The following is a 21,314-nucleotide window of genomic DNA, read 5'->3' as shown; positions in this document are numbered from 1 at the left end:
CTTCGGAAGAAGTCGAAGAAGCATCGACACCGGTCGCCTCTCCGCGTCAGCACCGAGAGCTCTGGGTCGCCGAGGGAGTCGGCACCCAGCAGGCATCGGCACCGAGAGGACCGCTCACCCTCTGTTCAGGAGGTGTCGATGCGCTCCACTCTGGACAGCCCGGAACAGCCTCCTCGCCCGGAACAGGTTCTGACGTCGACGCCTGCATCGACCTCTTTGCCTTTCTCTGCAGCCGCTCTGAACGAGAGCCTCCGGGCCGTTCTCCCAGAGATTCTGGGGAGCTGTTGCGCCCTTCCCCTCCGGTACCGGCGGTGCTTGCGCCTCCGGTACCGTCGAGCGTGGCGCCGGCTGGCCCATCGCCCGGGGTGAGGTCCCCGACGTCGGTACCGCGTGCGGTGCCGACTGCGGCCACCTCCCAGGAGGGCTCCCCGACTACGTCGGCGGAGGGAGCTTCGCCGATGCGGGCGAGGGAGTCTACCTCTCGACGCCCCCATCGTGGACGTGGCTCCACGGAGTCGAGCCGGGCGAGGTTGCAGACACAGGTTCGTGAACTTGTGTCTGACACCGAGGGTGAGGCCTCGTGGGAGGAAGAGGAAGACCCCAGATATTTCTCGGACGAGGAGTCTGAGGGTCTTCCTTCTGATCCTACTCCCTCTCCTGAAAGGCAGCTTTCTCCTCCTGAGAGTCTGTCTTTCGCTTCCTTTGTCCGGGAGATGTCTACGGCCATCCCCTTCCCGGTGGTTGTGGAGGACGAGCCCAGGGCTGAAATGTTTGAGCTCCTGGACTATCCTTCTCCACCTAAGGAAGCGTCCACTGTTCCCTTGCACCATGTCCTAAAAAAGACATTGCTTGTGAACTGGACCAAGCCACTAAGTAATCCCCACATTCCCAAGAAGATCAAGTCCCAGTACCGGATCCATGTAGACCCAGAGCTGATGCGCACCCAGTTGCCTCATGACTCTGGAGTTGTGGATTTGGCCCTAAAGAAGGCAAAGAGTTCTAGGGAGCATGCTTCGGCGCCCCCGGGCAAAGACCCTAGAACCTTAGACTCCTTTGGGAGGAAGGCCTACCATTCTTCTATGCTCGTGGCCAAAATTCAGTCGTACCAGCTCTACACGAGCATACATATGCGGAACAATGTGCGGCAGTTGGCGGGCTTGGTTGATGCTCTTCCCCCTGAGCAGGCCAAGCCTTTTCAGGAGGTGGTCAGGCAGCTGAAGGCGTGCAGAAAATTCCTGGCCAGAGGGGTGTATGACACCTTTGATGTTGCGTCCAGGGCCGCTGCTCAAGGTGTGGTGATGCGCAGGCTCTCATGGCTGCGTGCCGCCGACCTGGCGAATAGACTCCAGCAGCGGATTGCGGACTCGCCTTGCCGTGCGGATAACATTTTTGGAGAGAAGGTCGAACAGGTGGTAGAGCATCTCCACCAGCGGGACACCGCATTCGACAAGTTCTCCCGCCGGCAGCCTTCAGCATCTACCTCTACAGGTAGAAGATTTTTTTGGGGAAGGAAGACTGTTCCCTACGCTTCTGGTAAGCGTAGGTACAATCCTCCTTCTCGACAGCCTGCGGCCCAGACTAAGCCCCAGCGCGCTCGCTCTCGTCAGCAGCGTGCGCCTCAGCAAGGCCCCGCGGCTCCCCAGCAAAAGCAAGGGGCGAGCTTTTGACTGGCTCCAGCAGAGCATAGCCGACATCCAAGTGTCAGTGCCGGGCGACCTGCCAGTCGGGGGGAGGTTGAAAGCTTTTCACCAAAGGTGGCCTCTCATAACCTCCGACCAGTGGGTTCTTCAAATAGTCCGGCAAGGATACACCCTCAATTTGGCCTCAAAACCTCCAAATTGTCCACCGGGAGCTCAGTCTTACAGCTTCCAGCACAGGCAGGTACTTGCAGAGGAACTCTCCGCCCTTCTCAGCGCCAATGCGGTCGAGCCCGTGCCATCCGGGCAAGAAGGGCTGGGATTCTATTCCAGGTACTTCCTTGTGGAAAAGAAAACAGGGGGGATGCGTCCCATCCTAGACCTAAGGGCCCTGAACAAATATCTCGTAAAAGAAAAGTTCAGGATGCTTTCCCTGGGCACCCTTCTCCCCATGATTCAGCAAAACGATTGGCTATGCTCTCTGGACTTGAAGGATGCCTACACACACATCCCGATACTGCCAGCTCACAGACAGTATCTGCGATTTCAGTTGGGCACACGCCACTTCCAGTACTGTGTGCTACCCTTTGGGCTCGCCTCTGCGCCCAGGGTGTTCACAAAGTGCCTAGCTGTGGTAGCAGCGGCACTTCGCAGGCTGGGGGTGCACGTGTTCCCATATCTCGACGATTGGCTGGTGAAGAACACATCCGAGGCAGGAGCCCTGCAGTCCATGCAGATGACTATTCGCCTCCTGGAGCTACTGGGGTTTGTGATAAATTATCCAAAGTCCCATCTTCTCCCAGTGCAGAAACTCGAATTCATAGGAGCTCTGCTGGATTCTCGGACGGCTCGCGCCTATCTCCCGGAGACGAGGGCCAACAACTTGTTGTCCCTCGTCTCGCGGGTGCGAGCGTCCCAGCAGATCACAGCTCGGCAGATGTTGAGATTGCTGGGCCACATGGCCTCCACAGTTCATGTGACTCCCATGGCCCGTCTTCACATGAGATCTGCTCAATGGACCCTAGCCTCCCAGTGGTATCAGGCTGCTGGGGATCTAGAAGACGTGATCCACCTGTCCACGAGTTTTCTCGAATCCCTGTGTTGGTGGACAATCTGGTCCAATTTGACTCTGGGACGTCCTTTCCAAATTCCTCAGCCACAAAAAGTGCTGACAACGGATGCGTCTCTCCTGGGATGGGGAGCTCATGTCGATGGGCTTCACACCCAAGGAAGCTGGTCCCTCCAGGAACGCGGTCTACAGATCAATCTCCTGGAGTTGCGAGTGATCTGGAACGCTCTGAAGGCTTTCAGAGATCGGCTGTCCCATCAAATTATCCAAATTCAGACAGACAACCAGGTTGCCATGTACTATGTCAACAAGCAGGGGGGCACCGGATCTCGCCCCCTGTGTCAGGAAGCCGTCAGCATGTGGCTCTGGGCTCGCCGTCTTGGCATGGTGCTCCAAGCCACATATCTGGCAGGCGTAAACAACAGTCTGGCCGACAGACTGAGCCGGATTATGCAACCTCACGAGTGGTCGCTCAACTCCAGAGTGGTGCGCCAGATCTTCCAAGCGTGGGGCACCCCCTTGGTGGATCTCTTCGCATCTCGAGTGAACCACAAAGTCCCTCAGTTCTGTTCCAGGCTTCAGGCCCCCGGCAGACTGGCATCGGATGCCTTCCTCCTGGATTGGGGGGAGGGCCTGCTGTATGCTTATCCTCCCATTCCTCTGGTGGGGAAGACTTTGTTGAAACTCAAACAAGACCGAGGCACCATGATTCTGATTGCTCCTTTTTGGCCGCGTCAGATCTGGTTCCCTCTTCTTCTGGAGTTATCCTCCGAAGAACCGTGGAGATTGGAGTGTTTTCCGACCCTCATCACGCAGGACGAAGGGGCTCTTCTGCATCCCAGCCTCCGGTCCCTGGCTCTCACGGCCTGGATGTTGAGAGCGTAGACTTTGCCTCTTTGGGTCTGTCAGAGGGTGTCTCCCGCGTCTTGCTTGCTTCCAGGAAAGATTCCACTAAGAGGAGTTACTTCTTTCTGTGGAGGAGGTTTGCCGTCTGGTGTGACAGCAAGGCCCTAGCTCCTCGCTCTTGTCCTACACAGACCCTGCTTGAATACCTTCTGCACTTGTCTGAGTCTGGTCTCAAGACCAACTCTGTAAGAGTTCACCTTAGCGCAATCAGTGCATACCATTACCATGTGGAAGGTAAGCCGATCTCAGGACAGCCTTTAGTTGTTCGCTTCATGAGAGGTTTGCTTTTGTCAAAGCCCCCTGTCAAGCCTCCTACAGTATCATGGGATCTCAATGTCGTTCTCACCCAGCTGATGAAACCTCCTTTTGAGCCACTGAATTCCTGCCATCTGAAGTACTTGACCTGGAAGGTCATTTTCTTGGTGGCAGTTACTTCAGCTCGTAGAGTCAGTGAGCTTCAGGCCCTGGTAGCCCAGGCCCCTTACACCAAATTTCATCATAACAGAGTAGTCCTCCGCACTCACCCTAAGTTCTTGCCAAAGGTCGTGTCGGAGTTCCATCTGAACCAGTCAATTGTCTTGCCAACATTCTTTCCCCGTCCTCATTCCTGCCCTGCTGAACGTCAGCTGCACACATTGGACTGCAAGAGAGCATTGGCCTTCTACCTGGAGCGGACACAGCCCCACAGACAGTCCGCCCAATTGTTTGTTTCTTTTGATCCCAATAGGAGGGGAGTGGCTGTAGGGAAACGCACCATATCCAATTGGCTAGCAGATTGCATTTCCTTCACTTACGCCCAGGCGGGGCTGGCTCTTGAGGGTCATGTCACGGCTCATAATGTTAGAGCCATGGCTGCGTCGGTAGCCCACTTGAAGTCAGCCTCCATTGAAGAAATTTGCAAAGCTGCGACGTGGTCATCTGTCCACACATTCACATCTCATTACTGCCTGCAGCAGGATACCCGACACGACAGTCGGTTCGGGCAGTCAGTTCTTCAGAACCTGTTTGGGCTTTAGGATCCAACTCCACCCCCGAGGGCCCTGTTTGTTCTGTTCCAGGCTGCACTCTCAGTTAGTTGGTAAATTTTTTAGGTCAATCTCAGTTATGTCCTCGCTGTTGCGAGGCCCAATTGACCATGGTTGTTGTTTTGAGTGAGCCTGGGGGCTAGGGATACCCCATCAGTGAGAACAAGCAGCCTGCTTGTCCTCGGAGAAAGCGAATGCTACATACCTGTAGAAGGTATTCTCCGAGGACAGCAGGCTGATTGTTCTCACAAACCCGCCCGCCTCCCCGTTGGAGTTGTGTCTTCCCTTGAAGTGTATTGTCTTGCTACATACTGGACTGGCCGGCTCGAGCCGGTTTCGGGCGGGAAGACGGCCGCGCATGCGCGCGGGCGCGCAAGGACTAGCAAAGGACTTTGCTAGAGAAGTTTCCGATTGGAGGGGCTGCCGTGGACGTCACCCATCAGTGAGAACAATCAGCCTGCTGTCCTCGGAGAATACCTTCTACAGGTATGTAGCATTCGCTTTATTGCACTGGCTTTTTTTTTAACGCAGTGGACAGTGCGGGTCTGTGCTACTGTCTACTGTACAGTAAACCCCTCATTAGCTCCTTAACACAACTTACTAAAAGAGCCCTTTAGTGTTGAATTTATCAGTATTTTAATTGCTCTTCATTTTGGAGCTTCATTGAACAAGTCATAAGTCTAGCTAAATAAATGTGCAACTGAGGTTTCATTGTTACCTGTTCTTACACAGAGGTGCTTGCTGTAATGAGCTCAGATCAGTCATGCTGTGCTGTATATTTTTGAGTGCAGTAACAATTCATTTGATTTGGAATGTCAGTTTTTCTCTAGGACAAGCGCCTATTCATTTTTCTTTTTTTTTTACTCAGCCTGGTGTAAGATTTTTAGATCCTGTTAATTGGATTGTTGGCTTTTATTTTTAATTTCAATAATATAGATTTCCCCCCTTTGGTTGTTCCAGGTGATGTTGGTATCTCTTTGTGCAGGCGGTGTTGGCTTAAACTTGATTGGCGGAAACCACCTCTTTTTATTGGATATGCACTGGTAATGACGCACACATCCTACCTTTCCTTGTGCTCTGTTCCTCCTGATCCTGATAACATTGGTTACTCCAGTTAATATCAGCATGGCATTAAAGATAGTACTAATCAACTCTGGTTCTCCAGGTCACAGTCCCCTTAAAATGTTCTTTCTTAAAGGTGGTGTATACATACACACTAAGCTCTACGTACGAGTTTGGATAGCTGTTTTCATCAAGTAATCATTTGGATGACTTTCCATTGTTTGAAACTTAGGGCCCTGTTTACTAAGGTGAGCTAACGTTTTTAGCGCATGCTAACACTGGAGACACCGATAGGTGTTAGTGCGGCTTAGTAAAGAGGGCCCTTAACCCATTAGTGCCCAACGTTCCCATTTGGGAACAAATCAACTTGTTCCCATATGGCTTATTATGGGAACATTGGGCACTAATGGGTTAATCCTGAAAAAAAAAATTATGATGGGTAAAAAACAATGCTACGTTATTCCCACATATCCTTCTGGTTTTAGTAAGTAAGAGAACACCTTAGTTGAAAACACTAAACTATGTGTGTGAATTTTCCTTGTAAGAAAGCGTACCAACCTACTTTTAAAACTGTGATGTATTAGACAAATATAGTGGTATTTATTATTAGGCATCTCAAGTTATTAGTCCAGGAAATCCTCTATCAAGGGATGTCTAGCAGACTTGTATCTTGATTGCAAGCTTTGCAGAACATAGCTGCCAAATTGAAGAACACTTTTCTAAAATTTATGTAGTGAGTTGTGGCACAGGAATAAGCTACAGTAAATGAATCATGCCTTGATCGGATTGATTTATTGACTTGATAAACCGCTCAACACACAAGTTTTAGATCGTTAAATTTAAATATATAAAATAGAACAATAAAGCTAAAATATTACACACTTAAATAAAATTAGTATCAAACAGCCAGGTTTTCAGTACTTTACGAAAACCTAGATAAGTAGGCATACTGCTAACATTAGCAGGAAGTGAGTTCCATAACAGAGGTCCCAAATAACTGAAGGCTTTTTTTCTGGTAGAAGTTAGTTTGATCACTTGAAAATGAAGGAAGTTGCAATAAACTTTGCTGTGAAAGCGAAGAAAAAAATTGCTGATGATCCCGTTGAACCAAAATTTCTGAAAGATATTTTGGAGATTGCAAAAAAAGAGCCTTAAAAACCAGGCACAAAGTCTTAAAAACAAGTCTAGCAGAAACAGGTAGCCAATGCAAATCCTTTAAGATCGGCGTTATATGATTAGTTCTCTTCTCGCCGACTACTGGCTATGCAGCAGAGTTTGGTACAAGCTGAAGCCTCTTCTGGCTAGTTAAAGTCAAACCCTGATTCAAAGAATTACAATAATCAGTTGTACTTGTGATGAATGCTTGAATTAGCTTGATCAAATTAAACCGAGAGGGGCATAATCCAAAGGGACACACAAGTTTTGTTGAGGACGTCCTCACAAAACGTCCCGGTGGAGGGGCAGGGAAACCAGTATTATCAAAACAAAATGGACGTCCACCTTTCGTTTCAATAATACGGTCGGGGACGCCCAAATCGTGAAATTTAGGTCGTCCTTAGAGATGGTTGTCCATAGACTTGGTCGTTTCTGATTTTCGGCGATAATGGAAACCAAGAACGCCCATCTCAGAAATGACCAAATGCTGCAAGCCCTTTGGTCGTGGGAGGAGCCAGCATTTCTAGTGCGCACTGGTCCCTCTGACATGACAGGACACCGACCGGGCACCCTAGGAGGCACTGCAGTGGACTTCATAAAATGCTCCCAGGAACATAGCTCCCTTACCTTGTCTACTGAGCCCCCCAAACCCCCCTAAAACCCACTACCCATAACTGTACACCACTACCATAGACCTTATGGGGTGAAGGGGGGCACCTAGATGTGGGTTTCTGGTGGGATTTGGAGGGCTTGTTGTTTCCTCCACAAATGTAACAGGTAGGGAGGGGGATGGGCATGAGTCCACCTGCCTGAAGTGCACTGCATCCACTAAAACTGCTCCAGGGACCTGCATACTGCTGTGATGGACTGAGGCTGGCATAGAGGCTGGCACGACATTTTTTTAAAGATGTTTTTTAGGGTGGGAGGGGGTTAGTGATCACTGGGGGAGTAAGGGGAGGTCATCCCCGATTCTCTCCGGTGGTCATCTGGTCATTTCAGCCACCTTTTTGTGCCTTGGCCGTAAGAAAAACAGGACCAGGTAAAGTCGTCCAAGTGCTCGTCAGGGATGCCCTTTTTTTTCCATTATGGTTCAAGGACGTCCATGTGGTAGGCACGCACAAGTCCCGCCTTCCCTACGCCTCCGATACACCCTCTTGAACTTTGGCCATCCCTGCGACGGAAAGCAGTTGGGGACGTCCAAAATCGGCTTTCGATTATACTGATTTGGACGACTCTGTGAGAAGGACGCCTATCTTCCGATTTGTATCGAAAGATGAGCGCCCTTCTCTTTCGAAAATGAGCCTGCAAGTCACCTTTATGACTTTTAGGTAAACATAGGGTTCACATTTAATCTAAGATTTGCTCTTTTCTGCATAAGGGCTCTGCAGCGTGTTGTGTCAAATGGCTAGTTTGAAGAAGACCCCCACCCCATACCAGTGGCAGTGCACTTGAAGAATTTGTTATTAGTTAAGGCCTTATTGAGGATATTTTATAGACATTTGAGATGAATCGTTAAAAATGTAATATACAGGGCTTTTCTTCCTGACAGGAATCCTGCATTAGAGGATCAAGCCTGCGATCGTATCTATCGAGTAGGACAACTCAAGGATGTTGTGATTCACAGGTCAGTGCTCTTGGTACTCTAGGTATCAAAATACATTCATTTTTATTCCATATTAATGGAATGGAGGCCCAATTTAAAATATTAGTTTTGATAAACCTTGTTTGAAGTCCCCCTGTATTTTAACAGTATTTTAAAGACCTATAGGCCGATGGCACTTAATTATCAATATCAATACTATTTGTATATCCCACGGGTTACAAAAGAAAAATAAAGGTAAGCATACCTAGGATGTACAAAAAAAAGCCAAACCTACTTTTTAATAGATTTATAAGATTGAAATATAAAGGTTTTCAAATATTTCTGAAACATCATGTAATTAGGGGCCCTATTACCATACAGCGGTAAAAGATGGCCTTATGTGGGTTAGTCCCGCACACTAAGGCCACTTTTATCTCTGGGGTAAAATGTCCGATTTTTCTATTTTCCTTATTAATGGCCATGCCCTGAGTTCAGGGAAGGCGGCCTATCTGTTTCTTCTCTTTATAAGGAGCTTCATCGGCTTTCAGTTGCCAGACCTTGGGTGGCTGTTTTGGATAAATGGAGTTAGGATCTAGGTGTGCCTATTTCTCTTTTGGATTTTATGACATTGATTAAACGTATTCCTGACATCTCTATAAGTGCTGAATTGAGAGAATGTCAATATTGAATATTACATAGGGCTTATTTTACACAGGAGCAGGTATTCAAGATGGGTGAGGTGGGGACACCGGTTTGCCCGAAATGTAGTCAAGGCCCTAATTCTTTTTTCCATGCTTTTTGGGAATGTTCGAAAGTGCAATTATTTTGGAGGGCTATTTTGCGATATCTGGGGAAGCTCTTGGGCTGCTGTCTGCCGGTTACGCCTGCAGGTTTGCTTTTAGATAAGTATGGAAATTTTGTGTTTCTAATCATTGTGGCGTACTTTTTTAACGGAAAGTGGCAGTTCCGGATAAACAAATTATATTGGGGGTATGGATAGGTGAGGCAGTACCCTCTTTTTGGGCATGGAGGAACCGTTTACACGCGTTGTTGATGGAACAGAGGGCAGCTCGTTGCTCTCTAAAGCAGAAGAAGTTATTTTTGGCAACATGGGACGCATATATCCAATCTCTTCCACATAGAGCGAGAAGTTTGATTTTTGAATAGCCTCTAAAGTAAATATTTCCTTAGTGCTGGCAGTCTGCTTTTCTGCTTTCTTTTGGGCAGGATGTTCTCCCACTACACACGCTGGAACTCATGAGGGTTTTTTTTGTTTGTTTGTTTGTTTGTTTTTTTTTGGGGGGGGGTTGTTTTGGAGGAAAGGGTGGGAAGGTGGGGGAGTTGGGGAGAAGGGTTCGATTGTTTGGGGGGAAGAAATTGAGTTTTAGTTCCATTTTGGATTGACCATGGTAGTTTACTAGAATGTGTGTTTATGTATTTGTTGGTCGTATACTTTTTGTATTCTTGACAAATCATCAATAAAAATCGTTGAAACATAATGCCAATGCTCTAATTTTGACATTAACATGTGGCTATTAACGTGTGAACCCCTACTGCCACCCATTATGTAGGCCTTAAGGGCTCATGCGCTAATCGGTTACCATGCAGCAATGTAGCTGTGCTAACTGATTAGTTCAAGACATGTCCACTCTGTGCTCCCACTCACCCCCAGTGTTAAAAAAATAAATTTTATATTTTAGTGTGAGGGTATTGCACTCACATCCCAGAATTACTGTGGGATGCCTCAGCAGACCCTGTGGTAAGCCATTTTTTTTTTTTTTGCTGCGTTAAGCACATGTTAGTGCTTACCGCAGCTTTGTGAAAAGGCCCCTAAGTTATGTTTAAGATCCATAGGTAGGCTATTCTACATGTTAGCTGATTGGTACGTAAAATTTAACATATAATTTTGTTTATATCTTATACCCTTTTGAAGTCTGGAATTGTAGTTTCAATTGTTACCTAAGATGAATAATAGCATTACCAACTGGAACTGATAATTAATCAACCAAATATTGAGGTGCCTGACCATGTATAATTTTAAAAACCATAGTACCAGTCTTAAAAATGATCCAAGCCTGATTCAGAAGCCAGTGTGATATAAAAATGAAGACATCAGCTTATCAAATTTTCTTGCTGAGTACAGCAAGCTCCATGCTATATTCTTTAATGCCTGGATCAGTTTCTCTGAACTGCCTACATATAACATGTTACAATAATCTAATTGAGATAAAATCAAAACTTGAACAACTAACTTAAATTGGTAATTCTCTAAAAAGGATTTAATCTCATTGGGGGAGGGGGGTGGCTATAAGAATCCAAGCCTCCCGCCTTCGTGGTGGAAGACGACATTATACATTTTGGGATTAGAGCTGGCATTGGTAGGAGTGATTGCCTATCCATGCTGGCTCTACTAGTGCTTGTAAGGTGGGCCAGGGTAGGGGGTATGGTGGGGGTCCAGAAGGGGGAGCCTGCTTTTGTTCCGGGGAGGGGGGGATGCAACTTGGTTTCGGTGTCAGCTGAAACTGAGTGACCAGGTTCGGTTTAGATTGTCCTCTGTTCCCAGAATTTTATAGAAGTTTCCAGTGGGAAAAGTTACTCCCTTAATAATCAGAATTTGATACATAGGGACTTGAGCAGGGGTGTACTAGTAAACACTTTGTTTTATCCATATTCAGCTTTAATTGATGTATTAATACCTAATTCTCTACTATCTCCAAATAATTTTGTAAACTTACGTATACAAGTCAGCGAGCCAGACCCATTTTGTAAAAACAAGAGAGCAGGCACTTTCTATTGCAAGTCCGAGTGTCTGTAATAAACTGTCTACTGACCTTTGGTTGTATGGCATGGAAAATAGGTTTAGGACAAAGCTTAAGACATTCCTTTTCTCCCGAGCATTTAGAGTGGCAGCCCCAGGTGGAAGAGAGAGAGAGTAGTCTGTTCTCCCTAATAAGTCTTTGTCTTGTCTTGTTTATGGTGATTTTATGATGATTGTAGTTTTTTGTATATTATTGTTGTGGCAAAACAGGGAATATTCCTGCTTATAAATTTTAAATATTTTTTATGATGTGCATGTCCCTTGTTTAGCCAGCAGATGGTGCCTGACCTTTGTTTGTAAAGTTGTTACAGAAGTGACAGGGGTTTTTTTCCCCGCCTAAGCTGAGAAGTAATCTGCACTGCTGTTGGTCAGAAACCCCTCAGTGTTTGTGTTCTGGGCTCTGATTGAATCTGCTGGAAATCTTTAGTCTCAGAGTGGGAGTGTGGAAGGTAAAGACCTCTATACCGAGATCCTGTTCAAAACCTGTGAACAGTTAATTTTCCTGAACTCCCCAGGTACTACTCAGGTAGCGAATAAGTGTTTTAGTTAGTTTAATATTGATTCCTACTACTACTACTACTTAACATTTCTAGAGCGCTACTAGGGTTACGCAGCGCTGTACAATTTAACAAAGAGAGACAGTCCCTGCTCAAAGAGCTTACAATCTAATAGACAAGTGAACGGTCGGTCCGATAAGGGCAGTCAAATTGGGGCAGTCTGGATTCACTGAACGGTAAGGGTTAGGTGCCGAACGCAGCATTGAAGAGGTGGGCTTTAAGCAAAGACTTGAAGACGGGCAGGGAGGGGGCTTGGCGTAAGGGCTCAGGAAGGTTGTTCCAAGCATAGGGTGAGGCGAGGCAGAATGAGCGGAGCCTGGAGTTGGCGGTGGTGGAGAAGGGTACTGAGAGGAGGGATTTATCCTGTGAACGGAGGTTACGGGCGGGAACGTAAGGGGAGATGACGGTAGAAAGATAGTGAGGGGCAGCAGACTGAGTGCATTTGTAGGTAAGAAGGAGAAGCTTGAATTGAATGCGGTATCTGATCGGAAGCCAGTGAAGTGACCTGAGGAGAGGGGTGATATGAGTATATCGGTTCTGGCGGAATATGAGACGTGCAGCAGAGTTCTGAACAGATTGAAGGGGGGATAGATGGCTAAGTGGGAGGCCGGTGAGGAGTAAGTTGCAGTAGTCCAGGCAAGAGGTAATGAGAGCGTGGACGAGAGTTCGGGTGGTGTGTTCAGAGAGGAAAGGGCGAATTTTGCTGATGTTAAAGAGGAAGAAGCGACAGGTCTTGGCCATCTGCTGGATATGCGCAGAGAAGGAGAGAGAGGAGTCAAAGATGACTCCGAGGTTGCGGGCAGATGAGACGGGGAGGATGAGGGTGTTATCAACTGAGATAGAAAGTGGAGGAAGAGGAGAAGTGGGTTTTGGTGGAAAGATGATAAGCTCGGTCTTGGACATGTTCAGTTTCAGGTGGCGGTTGGACATCCAGGCAGCAATGTCGGATAAGCAGGCCGATACCTTTGCCTGGGTCTCTGCGGTGATGTCTGGTGTGGAGATACAGTTGGGTGTCATCAGCATAGAGATGATACTGGAAACCATGAGATGAGATCAGGGAGCCCAGGGAAGAGGTGTAGATTGAGAAGAGAAGGGGTCCAAGGACAGATCCCTGGGGAACACCGACAGATAAGGGGATGGGGGTGGAGGAAGATCCATGAGAGTGAACTTTGAAGGTGCGGTGGGAGAGATACAGTAGGAGGAGAACCAGGAGAGGACAGAGCCCTGGAACCCAAATGAGGTGGTATTGTTGCTGGTTACACCTTTTTTTGTTCACCATCCACTGTTCTATTTTTCCATGATAATAAATCAATTCATTTATTATCTCTGTTCTGGACTGACTAAGAATCCGGGTGTTTGTGTGCTTGGTCTGTGGGTGCTTTCCTGGGAACTATGAAATCCCTGCGAATGTGGCCCCAGTGTCCTTATAAACCACCAGGAAAATAACTTACGGGTAGGAGACTAGCCCAGAGGCAAGTGGGACTCAGCAAGCGGGTGGAAGGGTATGCCAGTGTAGAGCATGTTTGCAGATGGTAGCGGGCCTTTAGATGGTCACAGGGTTAACACCCTCTGGCGGGTTCTAGGTATTTGGTGACGTAATTTGTCTTCTTTTTTTGGTGGCAGCATGGAGGGATTGTCAGGCTCAGTGTGTGGAGTGAGGGTCACCATCCATTGAGTGGTTCAGAGTTTTTATCTGCAACCTCCAGACACAACACAGTGATTGAGTTCAGCAGTAGCAGGGTCCCTTCAACATTCATTTTTTGGTAGTGTTAGGAGATTAGCAGCAGGCGACTGACAGCAGCCGTCGGACACTAGATATGCCTGTCCTAACAGAAGAGCAACTGGATGACCTCAGTGAGGAGGAGCTGCAGGACCTGCCTGTGCAGAGTTCTCCTGGGGGAGATTAGACTGCTTATGGACAGGCCCATGAGTTGAGGGAGGCGGATGCCACGCCAGCTGAAATCCAGCAGATCTATATGGTAGAGCGACAGCGGCTAGACCAACAGCGACAAGAGGAACGGGAAGAGCAACAGCGGCAAGAGGAGCAGGAATTCTAGCTGCAAAAAATGAAGTTAGAGGTGGAAATCGCTCGCATCCAAAGCTCCAGCCCAACCCCTGCACCAAGGCCAAAAGTAGGATCCAAAGCCCGATACCCGAGGGGACATCTAACTATCTAACTGCCTTTGAAAACATTTGCTGCCTCAGTGAGATTCCTGAGAACTGGGTGCACTATTTGGGAGGCAAGCTCACTGGTAGGGAATTTGAAACATTCCAAAGACTAGTCTATAGGTCTCGGAGGTAATGGCATAACAGTTCAACAAAGCTCTGTGCACCTCCTCAAACTGGGAGCTGGACATTGCAAAAGGGGGCGGATGATACTCACAGCGGTGGCTCAGTAGAGCTGAGGTTAAAATCCTGAATGACTGTCAAAACCTGATGGTCCTGGAGCAGTTTTTATAGCGTCGTCATCCAGAGGTGAGGGAACATGTTCAAAATCACCAACCCCATACTCCAGAGTTGGCTGACATCTTTGTGGCTACCCGTCTCTGGTTGACAAAGAAAAAGCCGTCCGTATCCACAACAGCCGGAATCTAAGGGTAACCAGGGCCCTAAGCCAAGTATCCTTGCAACCTCAGACACAGTCAGCAAACCCTCCAGTGCTCCCCCAAATCCTAAAGACTTTAGGCACGAGCGTCTTTGTTACCAGTGTGGGTGTACAGGACATTTCAAAGCGGATTGCCCAGATAATCCCAAGCCTGCACTGAACAGCATTCCAGCTCTTGCACCGAAATTAGCTACTTTCATGGGTAGTTCCAGTCCTATGGAGACCTATGCAGCAGCCACAGCCCAAAACATTACTGGCCATTCATCAAGCAAGGAAGCAGATGGGCTTTCCTCGACACTACAGCTCCCCAGTAACTGTCAATCAGACCCAGCTGGCTGGGCTCGTGGACACTGGCTCTAGCATGACTTTACGACCATAATAGCTAGTGTCGGAAGATGCTGTTCTTCCAGGGCGCACTGCAGATGTAGTGTTAGCTACAGAGAGACTGTTCCCATTGCTTGAGTATACCTGGATTGGGGTACCAAATTTGGATACAGAGAAGTAAGAATAATGAAAAACATGCCAGTACCATTGATGTGTGGGACCGACATGGGTCCAGTGAACATTACCCTTGATAGCAGAGTCAGCATTTCTGCTATGGTGACCCGTAGTCAGGTATAGGTGGCCCAACAAACGGAGGCAGCAGAGATCACCTCTCCAGTTCCAGATCCTGAGCCATCCAAGGTGGAACCAGCTGACCAGGCGTCAAGAGGAGGCGCTTCAGTACTTTCAGCAGAACCAGTTCCTGAGGTGACCGAGACAGTGAGTATGGAATAGCCTGACATGCCTGACACACCTATTGATCAGACTGTTAACTCTGGTTTGACAGAGTCACCAGCAGAGACCGTTCCAGCTATGGATACTGATATAAAACAGAGACATTCTTTTCAGGAAGCACAACACTCTGACCCTCACCTGGAAGCCCTTTGGCAGAGGGGGCTGGTCAGCCAGCTAATGAGACTCGTGAAGACCGTATCCTATGGAAAGGGGGCTTGCTGTATAGAGTGACTGATCCCATTGATCCTAACGGGCCCTGGACAGCAGGCAAACAACTTATAATGCCCAAAGCATACACGGAACAGCTCCTACAGATTGCACATGACATTCCATTAGCAGGACATCAGGGGGTGACGTGCACTAGATTAACAGAACTTCTATTGGCTGGGAGTATCTCAAGCTGTAGCTAACTATTGTTGAACTTGTGATGCACGCCAGAGAGTGGGTAAGACCCAAGATCACCCCTGAGACCCCCTGAAGTCTTTTCCCATTATCAGTAAGCTATTTGAGAGGATAGCTGTGAATATAGTGGGGCCTCTAGCTGTGCCTAACCGGACTGGGAAAAAGTATATATTGACAGTGGTAGACTTTGCTACCAGATATCCTGAAGCAGTAGCCTTATCCTCAATAGAAGCAGAGAAAATTGCCACTGCCCTACTAGAAATATGTTCCCGGGTAGGATATTCATGAGAGATACTCTCAGATCAAGGAACACAGTTTATGTCTGAGCTGATCCAGAATCTGTGGACACATTGTGGAGTGAAATCTGTCCGTACCACCCCATATCACCCTGAAACTAATAGGTTGGTGGAGAGATTTAATGGGACATTAAAGCATATGTTAGACTTTTGAGGAGTCTGGAGAACAGGACTGGGAAAAGTACTTGCCCTTCCTACTGTTTGCATACAGAGAAGTACCCCAGGATTTTACCGGGTTCTCCCCATTCATGCTGTTTTATGGCTGTAGGGTGAAAGGGCCCTTTGACCTAATAAGAGAACATTGGGAGGGGAAAGGTGACACCTTTGACACCCCTGTAATTGAATATGTAGTCAATATGCGGCAGAAGTTAGAAGACCTTGTGGGCTTTGTCAGATATCACTTGCAGGCAGCCCAGACTAAGCAAAAGACCCTGGTATGATTGTAAGGCCTGAAATAGAGAGTTTTGTGAGGGCCAGCAGGTACATATTTTAGTCCCAGTACATCAGAATAAACTTCAGGCTAACTGGCAGGACCTTACAAGGTCATATGGTGCCTACATGATACAAACTATCGCAATGAACCCTGAACTGGGGATATTAGCAGTATACAAGATCTGAATTGAATTGAATATCTATGGACTCTCAAGACAGAAAGCAGCATACCTTTTATGTACATATGTTAAAGACCTATGTAGATTGTATAGCTATGATGTTAGCTTTGTGTAGCCCACCCAGCAGAAGAGTGAGCAACCAACAAGAGAGGCGATGATCTGCACACCAGTGTAACAGCAAGCAAAAAGCAGGAGGGTAGAAGATTCACCCACAGGCAAGGGGGACCCAGCAGGCAGGTGGGAAGGGTATGTCAGTATAGTGCATATGCGCAGATGGTAGCAGACCTGAGCAGTGTTGGCACAGACTCTTTAGGTGGCCACAGGGTTAACCCTCCCTCCCCCCCCCCCCCCCCAATGGATTGTAGGGGTTTCATGACAATTGTGTATGTTAACTTGTTTGCCACCATGAACTTTATGATACGGTGGGTTATAAGTGATTTTTAAATAAAATATGTATCCTTTCTCGCAGTTGTGTTTTATGTAAAGCACTTGATATTACTATCATAGGCGCCAACTCGGTGGGTGCTCGAGCACCCCCAATATTTTGACCCATCGGAAGTTCCCTTCCCAGCCAGCCCGACCTGCCTGGTGCCCACCCTCTTCTCCCTGAACAGTCCTCCGCCCTCGCCTTCCTGCGTGCCGCCTAGAATTTAAAACTCATTTTACCTCGGGGTCCCGACGGCAGCAGTGAAAGGCAAGCAGGCTTTGCACTTTAGCCTTCCCTTCTCTCTCAGCTCTGGTCCCGCCCTTGCGGAAACAGGAAATGAGGACGGGGCGAGAGATGAGAGAGAAGGGAAGGCTGAAGTGCTGAGTCTGCTCGCCTTTCACTGCTGCCGCCTGGATCCTGAGATAAGATGAGTTTTAAATTCTGGGCGGAGGACTGTTGTGGGAGAAGAGGTCAGGCTGGGGTCGGACTGGCACTCTGAGGAGAGGGAGGGGGGGCCTGGAACTCGGAGGAGGAGGGGGGAGAGGGGAATGCACCACCTGTAAAAAAAATTAAATAAATAAATTTCAGCTCCCCCAATCATTTTGAAAAGTTGGCTCCTATGATTACTATAGTTATTAGCCTTCTAGAACATAAAATTTAACTAGTAATGGGTCTGAATTTGTACCTAAGAACCAAAGGTTTATACAGACTTGCAGGTGGTATACTTTCCATGCCTAGTGGCATTACTAAATGTTTACTTCACATAATTTAGAGGCCCTTTTGCTAAGCTGCTGTAAAAATTGGCCTTAACGTACCCTTATGCAGGTCTTTGCTGCTCGCTAAAGCCAATTTTACTGCAGCAGTAAAAAATGGCCATGTTCTAATATTGCCATTAGTGTGCAGCCATTTTCAAAATTACTGCAGGAGTGTTTACCGCCACGTATTTTGTAGGTGGTAAGGGCTCCTGCTATATTTGTGTGCAAACCAGTTAGCACATCTACATTACTGTATTCTGTTCTCCACCCCTGACATGTCCCCTCAAAAGAATTTAAAAATTTTAGCATGTGCAGATTTTTGAGTGCATCCCACGGTACTCCTCTCTTTTTTTTTGTGTGTGTGTGTGTGTTAGGCATATATTAGCACCTTAAGAAGTTACAGTACTGTCTATATATCTTCAGCTCTTGGGATAAAATGCAATTGAATAGTTCAGATGTGCTGTGCAATTAAGATACAGTGACCTATAGGATTCTTACCTTAACTTATTCCTCTTGATTTCCTATGTGGCTGTCCTATGAACATAGCAAGCATTCTTCTTATTCACTTCATTTCTTAAGCAAATACTTAATACTTCTTTTCTGGGAAGATTAGGCCTATACTTATCCTTCAAAAATCCAATAAGAAACAAAAGGTTTTCTATATCTTTTCCATATGATACGTTTGTATTCTCTGACTTCCTTATATTAGTGCAAGGGAATAAAAATTACCAGCAACGATTCCTTGGGGAAAGGGGGAGAGGGTTTTGGTCCTTGCACTGCTGAACTTTCACTTTTACTTACTTTATTTTATTTATTACACTAATACAGATCTTTTGGGGAATTTTTTTTTTTTTTTAGGTTTGTGTGTGAAGGGACAGTTGAAGAAAAGATTTCAGCACTGCAGATGAAGAAGAAAGAATTGGCCACACAAGTACTGTCAGGCAAAGGAAATGCCATCACCAAACTCACATTGGCTGACCTCAAAGTCCTCTTTGGAGTTTAATAGAACTTCTGCTTTTACTTGCAAGAAAACTCCCACTAAATGTGCTTGTTCAAAATGGTACCTTGATAAAACACAAGAAATATTTGTACATACTTCATCCTTCTGAACATTTCTAATTTAAAAAAAAAAGTCTGACAGAAATTTAGTCCTGACATGGGTTGATTTTACAATTTTAAAATTTTTCTAGTTTTCTTTTTCTTTTTTTCACACTCATCATTTGCCCTGTTTAATTTTTTGGTTATATAAAGTTAAGTTGGCATATAAGTTCAGTTTTGAATTTACTATACTGTTACATTCATTTTGTTTACTTATGGCATTTAGGTGGTCATTAGCATTGTTAGGTGCCCTTTTACAAAGCAGTGGTAAGGCCAAAGTGGGTTTACTGTGCACTGATTTGGAGCTACTGCTGGCCCAACGCAGGTGCCAGTGGCAGTTCCAGCCCCAGTGCACGCCATTTCCTGCGCTGGGGAAAATAGTGCTCTATTCTTTTGCAGCCTTTTTACCCACTGTGGTAAAAAGGGCCTTAGCTCACAGCAAAAACGGCTGCTACCACAGGGCCCTTTTTACCACAGCTTGGTAAAAAGGTCCCTTAGTACATTAACCTTGAAATTATCCGTCATGTTAGTAATAAGGCTATTTCTCTTGCTCAGAGAGCAGTTCTGACTGTTTCACTTTTTTTGCACACATTTGCAAGTTATTTTAAGCTCTATCAGACATTTGGACTATACCACAAATAAGGTAGCAAGAAGATCATATTCAGTATAAGCAACTATTCTAAGCTCATATTCAGTTTAAGCAATCATTCTAAAGAGAGGTAATCTTATCCTGTGCCATTTACATTACTATAAGAGAATCCTGGAGGCATTTCTATTGACACACTCAATTCATGCTGAAAAGAAGCTTGGTGAGTCTGTAACCATCCAGAAAACATATGACAAAGATTTTCCATGCAAGTAAGCCAAATGCCTAATTTGGGATGTATCATTACTTGATCACAGGAGAAACTTGGTGGTAAGGTGTGGAGTTCCTGGATATTGGATTGTATGTAAATCTGTATGCGCAAGGATGGTAAAGTTTCAAGTTTATTAGAGATTTTCTATCCTGCCAATCTACAGTGTGTGCAGGTGGCATATAAAGTGAGAGAGGGCGGAAAAGGAAATAACATGTAGCCACAGCAGAAAGACAAACAACACTGGCAAAGAGGGACTGGGGAGAACTACAGTATTAGATAGGAAAGGAGAGAGAGGGAAGGTAAACGCGTCTTAAGGTCCGTTTTAAACTGATTGAGTGTAGGGAGTGTTTTTAAGCGTAATGGCAGGTGCTTCCAAAGCTGGAGGGTTTGAACAGAAAAAAAAGCGACCGACATATAGCAAGAGTGGGGATCGTAGAAAATGGTGGGATAGTTAGTAGATCCTGATGTGAGGAGCACAGGGGATGGGATGGGCAATAGGGGATCAGATATGCCGAAAGAAAGGATGGCTCTTGATGTTCCCAAAGTTTGTAGGTCAAAAGAAAGAATTTGAAAGTGATATGTGAAGCAATTGGTAACCAGTGGGCCTCTTTTAAGAGTGGGGTGACATGGTACTGTCCTGTAATGAGTTTAATTGCAGTGTTTTGAATAAGCTGTAATTGTTTGAGCTCTCTTTGAGTGAGGTCCATGTATAAAGCATTACAGTAGTCAAGTTGAGATATAATAAAGGAGTGAATAAGAATATTTCTCCGAGGACAAGCAGGCTGAATATTCTCACAGATGGGTTGTCGTCCGCAACAGCCCAAGAGACCGGAACAACTTGGAAAAATCTAGAAGTCTCAAGAACGCTCCGTCACGCGGCCCGAGCGTACTGCACATGCGCAAACAGCTGCCTACGACGTGAGCGTGTTCCCTTTAGTTCTTTTTCATCCGCGACCCAAGAATCACGTCTTTCTCGGTCGGTGTTTTTTCTTAGCTCAGGAGACTCGGGTAAGCATTTTACGCTTCCCCCTTTTTGCTTTCTTTTTCTCAGTTTTATTCTTTCTTCATTATTAAAAAAAAAAAAAGCCCCCCCCCCCTTTTTTTTTTTTTTCAGGTTTTTTCTTCACCTTTTATAAGTTTTCTTATTTTTTCCGCCACAGCCATCCTTAGGCTGCTCGGTCGAGTTATTTTCCCTTTTTTTTGTGCCTTTTTTATTGGCACAATCAAGCCATTTAATTTCGCAGCCGCTGTTTTCCCACCCATGTCATCGAAGACTCCCAGCAACTTCAAGCGTTGTACTCGCTGCAATCGGACTATCTTGGATACCGACACCCACGCGTGGTGTCTTCATGCCTTGGGCCCGACCAGCTGCCTATAAGCTGTGTAAATTGATGAAGAAACGGACCCAAGTGGCTCGGGAGGCTCAACGTAAATAACTTTTTTTTTCTGATCGGTCCAGTCCTTCGACATCGGTACCAAGGTCGGTGACGTAGAGGGAAACAGCGACATTGAGAGTCCACACCGCGCTGGGAGCAGTGAGGCATCGAGTGGGTCTCCACCTATCTCAAGGCCTACTGCTATGCAGGCCCCCCGCGACCGACCTTTGTCGGACCCGGCCCCGAGGAGGCGTGAGGATTCCACATCATCGGTACCGAGGAGTCTCGATGACGGGCGT

General features: G+C 46.7%; 1 protein-coding gene across 2 annotated transcripts in view; it reads left to right on the top strand.

The window, feature by feature from the left end:
* The window catches only part of LOC115458873 (transcription termination factor 2-like), a 93,959-nt gene extending 73,270 nt beyond the window's left edge, over positions 1–20,689 (top strand). The window contains exons 21-23 of one of the 2 annotated variants that reach the window (XM_030188710.1): positions 5,598–5,680; positions 8,404–8,478; positions 18,543–20,689. In XM_030188710.1, coding sequence (XP_030044570.1) covers positions 5,598–5,680; positions 8,404–8,478; positions 18,543–18,687 — 303 coding nt within the window. In that variant the 3' untranslated portion in view covers positions 18,688–20,689. The remainder of the gene's footprint in view (positions 1–5,597; positions 5,681–8,403; positions 8,479–18,542) is intronic. The other variant, XM_030188711.1, reaches the window with a different exon arrangement.
* The last annotated feature ends 625 nt before the right edge of the window (positions 20,690–21,314 follow it).

The sequence above is a fragment of the Microcaecilia unicolor genome, unplaced genomic scaffold (genome assembly GCF_901765095.1).
Source record: "Microcaecilia unicolor unplaced genomic scaffold, aMicUni1.1, whole genome shotgun sequence".
Taxonomy (NCBI): Eukaryota; Metazoa; Chordata; class Amphibia; order Gymnophiona; family Siphonopidae; genus Microcaecilia; species Microcaecilia unicolor.
The sequence above is the reverse complement of the archived record's forward strand: the minus strand, read 5'-3'. Positions and strand labels throughout refer to the sequence as shown.